The following is a 12,886-nucleotide window of genomic DNA, read 5'->3' on the forward strand; positions in this document are numbered from 1 at the left end:
GACAATCAACAAGAGTTCATGCCACTCCTCAATGTATCCAATAGGTCAAATCACACCCAATTATATTTATATCATTCGTCACATCATAACATTTTTGGACATCAAAATACATCATTTGTTTTGACATCCATCAGTTTATTTTGCACCAGTAAACTCTGTATGAGTAGTGTATACATGTATTTTTTGTCACTATTCCTTGTCAAAAGGTGGCAGCAATCTCCAAGTGACTTTTACAAACACCACAGAAAAAGAAATAGCTACATCCGTTTCACAATTCGCATGGCACGATGGGACGTGGGGAGCCCAGCGTTAGTGGAATTCGCCCTCTACGATAACCATACAATTCCAAGACTGAGTTGTCAGCGAAAGGCCACCACACTCCGTTTCAATTTGAGGTATAATATCCTCTTTCTAGTGCTTTTTTTTGTTGTCTCTCGTGATTACTTTAGGCGTTACGTCGGCATACAACAATTAATTTAATGGTAAGACATGTTAATTCGCGATTGCTAACGTTGGGCGTGTTCGAGTGGATCACTTTTGTCAAGTCAGTAATCATCGTTGGTCATCGCTTTACGTGTGTTGTATTACTTAACCATTGTCCGACTTGCGGCTGCATGAATTTGACATAAATCATGTGATCTAAGGTCATGAAGTTTAGACTGCAGTCGACTGCAAGTGTCTCTAAATGTTCTTTACCAACTTCATCCTGCAGCCGTTGCCTGCATTGTGGGAGGCTCTATTGTCAACCAATCATTAGGGTGTTTTTGTTTGACTTCGCGAACGTGACCAAAGACATGACTGGAACAGGAACCAACTTTGGCGCGATTCATTTATAGAGTTACATTTGAGGCTACTATACACATTTTATTTTCTGGGACTGAGTTTGTGACATGGGAGTTGGAGCTATGTTTATTTCGACATAAAGATGAAATGTATAAACAATGCCAACACTACCATGTTGGTCTGAGCCTAGTTGTAAAAACCCATTTGTGTTCGGCTGTCGCAGAGCTCACTCCTAGACGTTCGTCTAAAACAAGGGGGGCAAAGTACGGCCAGCGGGACGAGATTTTTTTTTTCTTCTTGGTTTCCAATTGGTAGTTAGTCTTGTCCATCGCTGCAACTCCCGTACGGACTCTAGAGAGGCGAGGTTCGAGAGCCGTGCGTCCTCCGAAACACGACCCTGCCAAGCCGCAATGTTTCTTGACACAATGCCAGCTTAACCCGGAAGCCAGATGCACCAATGTGTTGGAGGAAACGCCAACACCGTACACCTGGCGACCGTGTCAGCGTGCATGCGCCCAGTCCGCGATTGTGCTCAGCCTCATGGGTCTCCCAGTCACTGCCAGCTGTGACACAGCCTGGGATCGAACCCGGGTCTGTAGTGATGCCTCAAGCACTGTGATGCAGTGCCTTAGATTTCTGCGTCACCCCCACCAATAGATTTTTAACGAACATTTGGTCCCCCCAAAAATGCAGCCCTCCATTGAATGTCTTACCCTCGGGGCCCAAAAGTTTGCCCACCCCTGGTCTAAAACATGGGACGTTATGAAATAACGGAGCCCCATTCATTTTCAATTAAGTGGGCCGGGGGATGTTGGGTGCTGCAAGTATGGCCAAAGAGCATGAACAGGGCTGGACCCAAATTGGGGAAATCTTAACTTTTGTCTTGCATTTTGGGATGTCACGTTGCTATTGACCATTCAAAGCTCACTGTAGTTTCCAGCCCCTTCTGGATTGACTATTGATTCTTAGCACTATCTAGGCTGCTTGTTAGCACCAACATGAAGGTGACGCTAGGATGGCAATCTGAATTTACACTTACAAAGGATCTCAGACACTCTTAAACGTGCCTGTTGTCACTTGTTGTGTGAACTCCACGGGGTTCGAGAGAGCCAGTGTTTCTGGTTTTCAGGAATAAATGTTTCTGGTAGACATTAAGTGAAATCTAATGGGTTTATTTTCTGGCTTATCATTCAGATGAGAGATCCTTGTCAATGGGTGTGAGCCGGCTGGATGTTCTTTACAGAAAGCTTCTCCTCACCAAGCTTTTCATCCAAGGTTGGGGAAAGCCTGATGATCTGAAAAGGTAGCCTAAAATATGCCCACTGTCATATGGCATGGCAATCACTAGGTACATTTTCACCTAATTCTTATTTTTCTGGCAGTGTAAATTTAACCACCTTTTCATATTTCCACAGAATATTTGAGTTACGGAAAATTGTTGGCAATAGAGAGAAGTGTAAGGAACTGGTACCTAAGGACTATCCTGTGTTTATTGACAAGGTACCCCTCCCTAAAGTCTTAACAAATGCATTTTGGTCTGAACTCTTAGTGCCTTTCCTATTTTTTTTTTCATTGGTCTGTAGCCTAGTGAGCCATTTCACATTTTAACAATATGCACATTGCCATTGACTCAACCTGTTTTATGGTGAAACATCATGCAGTTGTGTATAATTTTTTGCTGTTGTCTTAGGTAGAAGACCAGTCTGACTGCAAAATACACAATGGGTATTTCATATCTCCTCTGGAGCACATTGTTCCTGGTATCTTGCCATCAGAGTCCATCAAAGCCAGGTAATGGAAATAATACTGTCACTAAATGAGTCAAATTTTGCAGATTGCCATATAGTAATAATAGACCATGTCTCCTATTACTTGGGAAAAGTCTATGATCAATTTGATCTTACTTCTGAGTTTACTTTATGCAGTTTTTTTTGTCAAAGCTGGAATCGATAGCGGTGAAACTGACAGAAAAACAGTATTCTACTATGATTTATTTTATTTTTCCCATGATGCTGGATCCTCCTCCTGACCTGTAAAAAATACAATTCTGTAAAATATATAGTAATACAACAAAAAGTTGACCAGTGTTGCTGTTTCACCTTATGCAGATCTCAGATTTAAGTAAAGTAAGAAGCCTTGTCTGAGCCAGAACAGCCCATAGGGTAGTTTCTCCCTCCGAACAGGATGCTATCGCAGGGCCTCACCACAAATCCATCTCTAAACAGCCAAGCAGAGAGGCATTGGGTCCCATTTTTAGTCTTTGATATCAAAGCAGACACTAATCCCAAGGCCTATTTTTTTGTGTTTTAAGGTTCCAGTTTATAGTTCCAAAGAAGTGGAAAAACCACAAGCCAGTATGTATTCACTTGGCTGGGACTGGAGATCATGTAAGTTACATTAGCTACTAAATGCTTCATAATATTCTTTGCACTAACAGGGTAGCTACATTTGTCAATCAAATTTAATAGCTTCCCCTGATCAACTGCACAAACCAGGTATCAACCTTCTTTGATGTACAACCTCTCATAGAAAATAGCTTTATTTTCAGTTCTTCTGGAAGAGGCGGACCCTCATGGCCAGACCCATGATAAAGGAGGCAGGAATGGCTTCACTTCTCCTGGAAAACCCTTATTATATCCTTTTAATTAGAGAAATAGTAAAATAAGTATTAATATACTATTTACATTGTAAATTGTTTTTAAATATTCTTATTCCAATTCCTTAACTATGACTTGTACATGGATACCGGAAACCAAAAGAACAAGTGTGAGTCATCCCCATAACCTTGTCTTGTTTTTTTCAAAACATCTACCGTTATTCGAGTGTCATGGCAATGTCGTTATGATTTGTGCTTTATGCTTGTTGTTTGTCTAGTCGTTCCAGCCTGAGGAATGTGTCTGACCTCTTTGTGATGGGAGCAGCACTCATCCTGGAGTCTGCAGTGCTGCTCCACTGGCTGGAGAGGGAGGACTACTGGCCCCTTGGCATGACTGGTATCTCAATGGGAGGGCATGTAAGTACACACCACACAATCATTCATTCTGTTACCAAAAGTAGACATCAGTTAAGTTCATTCTTAAAGGAGATAGAACAATCAATGGAAGCTCTCATCTTCTCACAGATGGCATCCTTAGCTGTAACCAACTGGCCAAAGCCCATACCGCTGATTCCCTGTCTCTCCTGGACCACAGCTTCCAATGTTTTTACAACAGTAAGTATTCCTTTATCCATCTCAAATTTACAAAGCCCATTTCTCAGTCTTCAATTTATTTTTAAAAACTAAAAGCCAATCAGTAAACTGCCCAAATTTGTTGAGTGCTATGCAATACATATTTTGTGTTTTACAGGGTGTTTTGAGCAAAGCTGTGAACTGGAGGGAACTGGAGAAGCAGTATGCAATGCACTCTGTGTACGAACAGGAAATCATCAGAATGTTGGAGTACTGTGGGGTAAACCTTAATTCCATAACATAATGTTAGGTATACATATCGTACCATCTGTTTTATAGCTTGATGTCAATTCAATCAATCCTTTTTACAGCAGTTGTCATAAATGGCTTTACAGATTGGTTAATTCTTTAATAATTGATACATTATTAGTGCAGTCAATTGGTTCATAATTGACAAGACAACCTTTAATTTCAGGTTGATTCCTTCAAGATGGGTCAGGAGTTTCTAAAGAGCTCACTTGACACTCTTTCTGGTCTGGATCTCTCTACGGACATCTTGGGTCTGCATTCCCCCGAGAGGGACCGCATGGGGATGCGCACCTCTGCCCTGCACTCCCGGGCCGGGGAAGGAGCTAATGGACAGGACCACGATCATGGGCTAGACCAGATGCTTTCCTCTGTGAACATGCAGCATACCAACAAGGGCACTTGGCGGCAGCGCCAGTCCCTCCACACTGAGTCTCTGGACTTCATGAAGGGTGTCATGGATGAGTGCACACACATCGCTAACTTCTCAGGTGAGAATTGACAGATTCCTATAGAGCTGGGACCCAAAAAATGCTGTAGTTGTGCAGTAGAACTTGTTTAGCTCATTTGAGTAACACTCAAGCATGGCTGTCTTGGTTTTCCAGTGCCGTTGGATCCCAGTCTAATCATTCTGATACAGGCAAAGGAAGATGCATATATTCCACGCACCGGTGTGCGCAGTCTACAAGAGATCTGGCCAGGCTGTGAGGTGCGGTATCTCAACGGTGGCCATGTCAGCGCCTACCTCTTCAAACAGGGACTTTTTCGGTGAGTAAATGGTTCCACAATTTCACAAAGAGACAGATGCCCATTGTTGTCTTTCTGTAATATTCTGAAATACTTATTTGGTATGTTTGTCTTACAGGCAAGCCATCTATGATGCCTACGACCGATACCTTGAAAAGTATTCCAATACCTAGCCACTAAAACAGAAACTCATCCTCACAGGAAAAGGATTCCATTTTCTAATTTGTAAATAATTTCAAATTATGCAGTAGAATTTGATGACCTCAAATAGTCAAACAAATCCTGAAGGATACATTTGTAACATATCCATACACTTACAATGAGGTGCTACTGAAATGACAATAGTTTTATGTAAAAAATTGAATATTGTTTATATGGATAAATGGGTATAGATGTCTTCTAAAGCTCAAGCATGATTCCACACTTTGTGCTCCTCAACCCATCTTTCTCCATGTTGTTGCCTTCACCCTTTTATTCTAGGACTAAAGGCTTTGATCAAGATGTGCCTCACTTTATCTTAACATGTTCATATCTTTCCCCCAAACCTGTCTTGCCCCACATTGAATTATTCTTATTATTTCTGATCCTCCCCTGCTCTAACATGTTATACACCTGTTACTTCTTACACAAGTTTAGATGGGGGATATTGTGTCAGAGCAGGCTCTCCAACACCATTCCTGGAGAGCTACCCTTCTGTGGGTTTTAACCTTCTGTGGAGTTAACCTAAAGGACAGTAGCTCTCCAGTATTGGAGTAAACACCGAGTTAATAGTAAATGGTCTACTCTCTCATCAACCAAATGTTTTATAAATGTCACAAATGTTCCTAAACAATGTTTTACTACTCCAGTGGACCTTCTGTTTCAACTCTGAAATAAAAAGGTCAATCTATCAATTCTTGTCTTTTTCATTTGCAGAAATCTAAGTAACATTACTCAAATCAGGAATGCAACTCAAGTGTTTACATGCTCATTCTTACGCAGTACACAATGAACATTATAACTGCACAGTTGACCTTCTTAGAAATAATATGAAAGTTCTGTTCAGGTCATATACATAGTTTGTGACACCATTGGGTGTATGACATTGTACATATCCAAAGGAAAAGTGAACAGATATATAAAAAAAAACATCCCGTTTGGGCCAGATGAGCAAAATGAATGGTATCTGTACAGTTCTGTAATGATGGTTCTGATACTGTATTGAACAGTATCAAGAGCCATACAGAACTGGCATTTGGGCCAGAAGGATTCAGATGACATCACAGCACGGTCAGACAAATTCTGGGGGTAGAATTTCTGATGTGATGACTTCACAATAGGACCACATACATAATCTAATGGCAACAGAATAGGGTTTAGTGGTTCTGGGGCCAGGCACAATCTGTAGCCCATAGTCATGTAGCAATAAGAGTACAACCCTATAATTTACAGCAGCACTATTTTTTTTCCACAGCATCAAAATATTAAATTCCTCTACTTTCCTGTCATTCATAGTCTTTCGGCACGGTACAATGGGACACCATGGTTTTTGTAATTATCGACAGGGACTTTAAGTTAGAACCAAGGATATTGTTATATAATCGGCACGTGGGGGTGGAACCGGAAACTGTTATGACGTGTATAGTGATAGCGATAGCGTCACTTTGTTATGTACACCAGCTGATCTGGCCGTAAAGACGACGATCGTCAGGACTCCAGCGATCACCAGACTGCATCATAATCTATCAGATGGTTTTGCGAAATGAGCTAACGAGTGGGGGACTTTATTTATCCTTCCGGTGACATTGCTTTTCTCGTGATTATTTTGCTGTGCTGTCAGGGCCGAAAATACCTGGCTAGCTAAGGAAATTCTCACGTCTAGTTTGCTAGCGTTCAAGATGCATGTAACTAGCTACCGAAACTATTTGTGAAAATGGTGGACACCGAGAACGAATAGTTTGCCCTAAGGGCATCGGGTAGTGTATTTGCCTAAAATCGGCCTTGTTTTGAGCGTCTGTACCCTGATACATATAGCTAACTAGATAAGCCTTGAAGTTGTCCTAACTGTTTACTGTAACATAAGTTGCAGTGAGTGACAACTGCTACATCGAGTAGGCTAAACAAAACCTGGAGACACCAATGAAAAGATACGGGTTCTGACCCTGCTATTTACACCGGTAACGACAGTAACCCTCTTACAGTGTAAGATGTGGTTAAAACTATTTTTTCTCCTACTGTATTTTATGGTGTTATTCGTTTTAGCCAGATTTTTTGAAGCAGTTGTCTGGTATGAAACTGGTCTTTTTGCCACCCAGTTGGTTGATCCTGTAACCCTGAGTTTCAATAAGTTAAAGACCATTCTAGAATGTCGAGGACTGGGATACTCTGGGCTTGCAGAGAAGAGGGATGTCAGAGAACTAGTTGAAAAGTCAGGTAAAGCTTTTAATGACAAACCAATGTTATCAAAACACTTGCAAATACAGTGATCTGATCTACTCTGGTTTCTTTTAAATTCCGTACAAATAAATCAATATTGGTGGAGGAAAAACTGTCTGACTGTATCAGTGCACTTGTCATTCTGAAAGCTGCTAGAAAGTGGGTCATAGTTGTCTCGAAGGTTTCATGATTCACTCATACTCCTCACTTATCATGATCTGCTAGTACTCGCGTATCATGATCTGCTTGTACTCCTCACATATCACGATCTGCAACAGTACTCCTCGCATAACTGTGTTTTATTCTTCTAGGTGACCTGATGCAAGGGGAGTTGTACTCTGCCATCAAAAATGAAAAGGAGCAAGCTGAGTCCCAGTCTGAGTCCAGCACTACCTTCAGTGGGGAGATGCACTTTTATGAGCTGGTGGAGGACACCAAAGATGGCATTTGGTTGGTCCAGGTAGGTGGATATGATTGCTTTATTGCATGCCCCCTTTAGACCTCTTCCAAAAGTAATACAGAATCTTATATATTACCTCACATAGCTACAATTTAACAGAAATGTAGGAGCTCTTCCAGAAGGAACATTTTTGAATGTTCAAAATGTTGTTGAAATTTTTTAGACTTAAAATAAGTAATTGTGGTATTGACTCAAACACTGTACTTTGTTCCTCAATGTCTGCTACTTTTCACATGTATTGAGGATGAAGATACATTAACACAAAACATCAAGCAGTGAAATAAATTATACAATTCCTACATTAAACGCCAATGTTAACATATCATCCTTTCTCTTTCTGTAGGTAATTGCCCAAGACAGAGATGCTCTTTTGAGCAAAGCCAACTGGGGTAAAATGGTCCAAAAGGTTTCTCAGTTTGGCATTCGCACTGGTACTTTTAACTGCTCCAGTGACTCAAGGTAAGTTGGATGCATACTTGAACTGCATAATACTTAAATAGATTTAAGTAGCCTAGTGGTAAGAGCGTTGGACTAGTAACCAAAAGGTTGCAAGATCGAATCCCCGAGTTGACAAGGTAAAAGGTAAAAAATCTGTTTTGCCCCTGAACAAGGCAGTTGACCCACTGTTCCTTGGCAGTCATTGAAAATAAGAATTTGTTCTTAACTGACTTGCCTAGTAACATATATATATATATATATATTTAAATGGATCCCCATTAGCTGCTTACTCTTCCTGGGGACTGGTGAAATTAAGGCAGTTATACAATTTTAAAAACATTGCAATATATTCATAACATATTTCACAACACACTAGGTGTGTGCCCTCAGGTCCCTACTCCACACCACATATCTACAACACAAAATTAATGTGTACGTGTGTGTATGTTATCATGTGTGTGTGTATGCATGTCTGCCTATGTTCGTGTTGCTTCACAGTCCCCTGTTCCATAAGGTGTATGGTAATTCTTCAAGTTGCATTCTGGTATAGGCCACATCAGTATTTGCATATTAGTAGCCTTGATGATGATCCTGTTATCTCTTGCAGGTATTGTCGTAAACGGGGTTGGATGAAATCCACACTTATAATGTCTGTGCCTCAGACTTATGCTTCAAAAGGAAAGGTTATGCTGAAAGAGTACAATGGCAGACGCATTGAGACAGAGCACATCTTCAAGTGGATGACGGCACACGTAGCGTCCCGTATAAAAACCATCCGCATGTCTCAGCAGCTTGTTGAAGAGTGGCACCCCAGTGAGAAGCACCCAGTAAAGATGTTCCTATTTGCCAAGCTGGCACAACCTCCAGCCTTTTTTTCAGCACTCAGTGTCAAGTTCACAGGTCGGATCGAGTTCATCTTTGTAGATGTGCAGAGCTGGGACAATATAACCTCCTTGGAAGAGATAGGTGTGCAACAGTTGCCATCGTACATCCTGAAAATGCCGGAGGGCATCTACAGATATGGGAACAGCATTGGAGAGTTCATCTCCCTACAGGCCATGGACACTTTCCTCCGTTCTGTTCAGCCAGAGGTCAATGACCTGTTTGTGTTGAGTCTAGTGATGGTCAACCTCATGGCCTGGTTGGACCTGTTCATAACACAGGGCGCCACCATCAAGCGCTTCGTGGTTCTCATCAGTACGCTGGGGACCTACAACTCCCTGCTCATCATCTCCTGGCTGCCTATCCTGGGGTTCCTACAGTTGCCATATCTGGAGGGCTTCTATGACTACAGCCTCAAGCTGTTGCGTTACGCAGACACCACCACCATCGCCTCCTGGGTGAGGACCGACTGGACCTTCTACTCCTCCCACCCCGCCCTGTTCCTCAGCACCTACCTGGCACACGGGCTTCTCATCGACTACTTTGAGAAGAAGAGGAGATGCAACAATGAAGAAGAGAACCCCAATAACTTGGAGTGGCTGTCCAGCCTCTGGGATTGGTACACCAGCTACTTGGTCCATCCCATAACCTCATTTCATAACTTCCCCAATGAGTCTGACTGGGACGATGACCCCAATTTCCTTCTGGAGAGGTTGGCCTTTCCCGATCTCTGGCTTCACCCGCTTATCCCCATTGACTACATCAACAACCTGCCCACCTGGAGGTTCAAGTGCACACAGGTCTGTGGGCCAAACTCTGAAGAGAACAGCGGCAGAGATCTGGACAGCAACATACAAAACACTACAGGAAGACAGACCCAAGGCTTAAACAGTGAGCATGAAGAACATGGCTGTGGTAAAGAGAGAGCTTGTGCCGCTGATTCATGTTGTCATTCTGAAAATGGAGGAGATGTACCATGCATGAAAAGGGAAGCACAAGAGCAACAAGCGGATTGGTCCCAATGGCCCAGTGACATGATACACTGCACAGAGTGTGTTGTGTGTCTGGAGAACTTTGAGACTGATTGCATTGTCATGGGACTGCCCTGTGCCCACGTGTTCCACCAGCAGTGCATTGTTGTCTGGCTGGCAGGTGGACAGCACTGTTGCCCGGTGTGCAGGGGGCCATCCTACAAGAGGAAGCCAGTTAGATCATCTGGTCTGGACCTACTGGAGCAGCAGGAATAGCAGAATGTTTGTCTGCCAACCTGCCTCCTGTCCTGCACTTAACTTATAGAAATACTTGATGTGTCCATCGTCAGTCCTTGGATCCTTGTAGTTGGTTTTCATTAAACATTTTGGTAGTGTAAACCAAACCTACACACAATAGGGTATATCCGTTGCAAGGGGAAATTTATTTCTAATACTACTAGTCTCAATAATAATAGCTTAAATAATAGATTAAATCTGGCTTTTGTTCAGATAGTTTAAATGCATTTTTGATCATCTACTATGTCATGAAGAGACCTTAATGCCCTATCTTGATGTTTTGCCCCACCCCAAAAAGTCATTTGGAGAAACAAAAGTTTCAGAACTGTTATGAACAAGGAAATCACCAGGAAACCAAGTAGGATACATTTTGTCCTCTCTTTGCACAATCTTGTCTATCAACATGGTCTACTTTATTCATGATCAGTATCAATCTGATGTGGAGTTGCTCTACTCCCTAAGAATTCTATATATGGGCCTTGAAGCCAATCATTCCCAGATGTATTTAGAAAGTTATATTTCAGGCATGTGATTTGGTTTTTAAGGTTAATTGTATCAGTGCATTCTCTTACCCTGCAGCACGAAATAGTTTTTTGTTCATAATGGAATGACCCTTGAAGCGATGTGCTATGCAGCTCTGCTGACTCCGTTTTCATGTATCGTTGGAGCATGTCAATGCCTCTTGTCTGTGTTTTTTAACAGATTAACATCATGTAGGTAGGGGACCCCAACAAGTCTATTCACTTGTTCTTGTCATCTGTGTTGTTGGAGTTTGAAAAGAGAATTGAAAGTGTTGACATGTAACATGTTACTCATTAAAATAAACAACAAATGTTCATGTGGAATTTCTTGTCGGTTGGTATTTGCTGGATTTCCCATTCCTGAACCCAGAAACCAGGTACCGGTTGTACAGTTTAAGTAACTACAGTTATCTCCCAGCAAACATTTGTTAAGACCACACGTTTGCCATTTCGGCTCAGCCTATGACAAAATGTTCCTTGGTAAACGGATGTCCAACTCTGACTTCGCCCCATTGAAGTAAAATGGTTAGATTTTACGGTAGGGATGTCCTTAGGATACCGGACAGCACTAACCATGACAAAATAACCGAAGATGATCTATTATATTGACAAGATAGTTGAATGACCACTCTAACAATGGAAATGCATGTCCTTGATTATTGAATGCAGGCAAGATCAGGTTGGACACGAGTGTTGCAGCGATCTAAGGCACTGCATTACAGTGCTAGAGGTGTCAATACAGACCCTGGTTCGATCCCGGGCTGTATCACAACCCGGCCGTGATCGGGAGTCCCATAGGGCGGCCCACAATTGGCCCAGCGTCGTCCTGGTTAGGGTTTGGCCGGTGTATGCTGTTATTGTAAATAAGAATTTGTTCTTAACCGAATGGCCTAGTTAAATAAAACATTCAAAAAACTATGAGTGGCTAAACACGTTACGCTGCAGTAAAATTATCTTGCGAAAGTTTCTGTACATGAGAGATTAATGAGTGGGCAGATGCGTGTGTGAACAACAGCTACGACGAAGTAGTTTTCCCCAAAGCTGCCGGTGTTGTGCCAAATCTCCCTAATGTCTACTAATGTCTACAGTTTTCGGTTTGGCTATTTGTTTGAAATGTATTAGTCTACAAATAAATCTCTTTGCTAAAATTCATCATCTCTCTCATGTCTTATTTGATTAGTAACTGAAATGTTTATTGCTTGCCTACATCTTACTCCCTCCTATGTTTAATATAACACACATTACTGATTCATTTCGGTTGCCTATCCTGACGAAGTTTGTTCTATAGAAAGTATTTCACTCTGATGTGTGCCACAAAGTATTTGAATCTAGTGACAAAATTAAATTAAGGAAATTAGAAGGGGTGGTATTTCGGCAAGGCCAATTTCTTGCCTCCCGAAATCCCCCCCCCCTTCTAATTTCCTTAATTTTGTGGCTAGAGTCAAATACTTTCTGTGGCACACAATACTGGTCAACAAGAGCTACCAAAATGATATGAAGTGTGCCAGCCCTTGCATTCCCAAGATAGAAGGGGGTAGGGGAGGTTTTCGAAAGGCAAGAAAATGGCCTTGCGGAAATCTCCTTCCCTCTTCTAATTTCCTTAATTTTATCACGCGTCAAGTACTTTCTATAGAACAAACTTCACGTAGGCAACCGAAATTAATAATTAATGTATGTGTGTTATATTAAACTTATAGGAGGGAGTAAAATGTAGTCAAGCAATACACATTTCAGACTTGTCGAATAAGACATGGGAGAGATGACGAATTTTGGCAAAGATATTTATTTATAGATTAATACACTTTAAACAAATCGAAAAATGCCGACATTACTAACTAGTGTCTCCTCCTCGATCAAACAGACATAAAAAGAAATGAAACGCAGCCTAACGGAATCA

General features: G+C 41.7%; 2 protein-coding genes across 2 annotated transcripts; both read left to right on the plus strand.

Annotated features, from left to right (window-relative positions):
• Window positions 1–225: 225 nt before the first annotated feature.
• Window positions 226–5,898, plus strand: abhd18 (abhydrolase domain containing 18). The gene is made up of 13 exons (XM_035744021.2): window positions 226–395; window positions 1,978–2,086; window positions 2,199–2,283; window positions 2,474–2,574; window positions 3,095–3,170; window positions 3,332–3,416; window positions 3,522–3,549; window positions 3,658–3,796; window positions 3,905–3,994; window positions 4,131–4,232; window positions 4,428–4,749; window positions 4,864–5,026; window positions 5,124–5,898. Exons 2-13 carry the CDS (start codon window positions 1,995–1,997, stop codon window positions 5,176–5,178), a joined length of 1,338 nt encoding a protein of 445 aa, XP_035599914.1. The 5' UTR covers window positions 226–395; window positions 1,978–1,994; the 3' UTR covers window positions 5,179–5,898.
• Window positions 5,899–6,626: 728 nt separating this feature from the next.
• On the plus strand, window positions 6,627–11,313 carry rnf103 (ring finger protein 103). The gene is made up of 4 exons (XM_035744022.2): window positions 6,627–7,417; window positions 7,732–7,880; window positions 8,224–8,339; window positions 8,926–11,313. Exons 1-4 carry the CDS (start codon window positions 7,192–7,194, stop codon window positions 10,445–10,447), a joined length of 2,013 nt encoding a protein of 670 aa, XP_035599915.1. The 5' UTR covers window positions 6,627–7,191; the 3' UTR covers window positions 10,448–11,313.
• Window positions 11,314–12,886: the final 1,573 nt, after the last annotated feature.

Source organism: Oncorhynchus keta, chromosome 30, assembly GCF_023373465.1.
Source record: "Oncorhynchus keta strain PuntledgeMale-10-30-2019 chromosome 30, Oket_V2, whole genome shotgun sequence".
Lineage (NCBI taxonomy): Eukaryota > Metazoa > Chordata > Actinopteri > Salmoniformes > Salmonidae > Oncorhynchus > Oncorhynchus keta.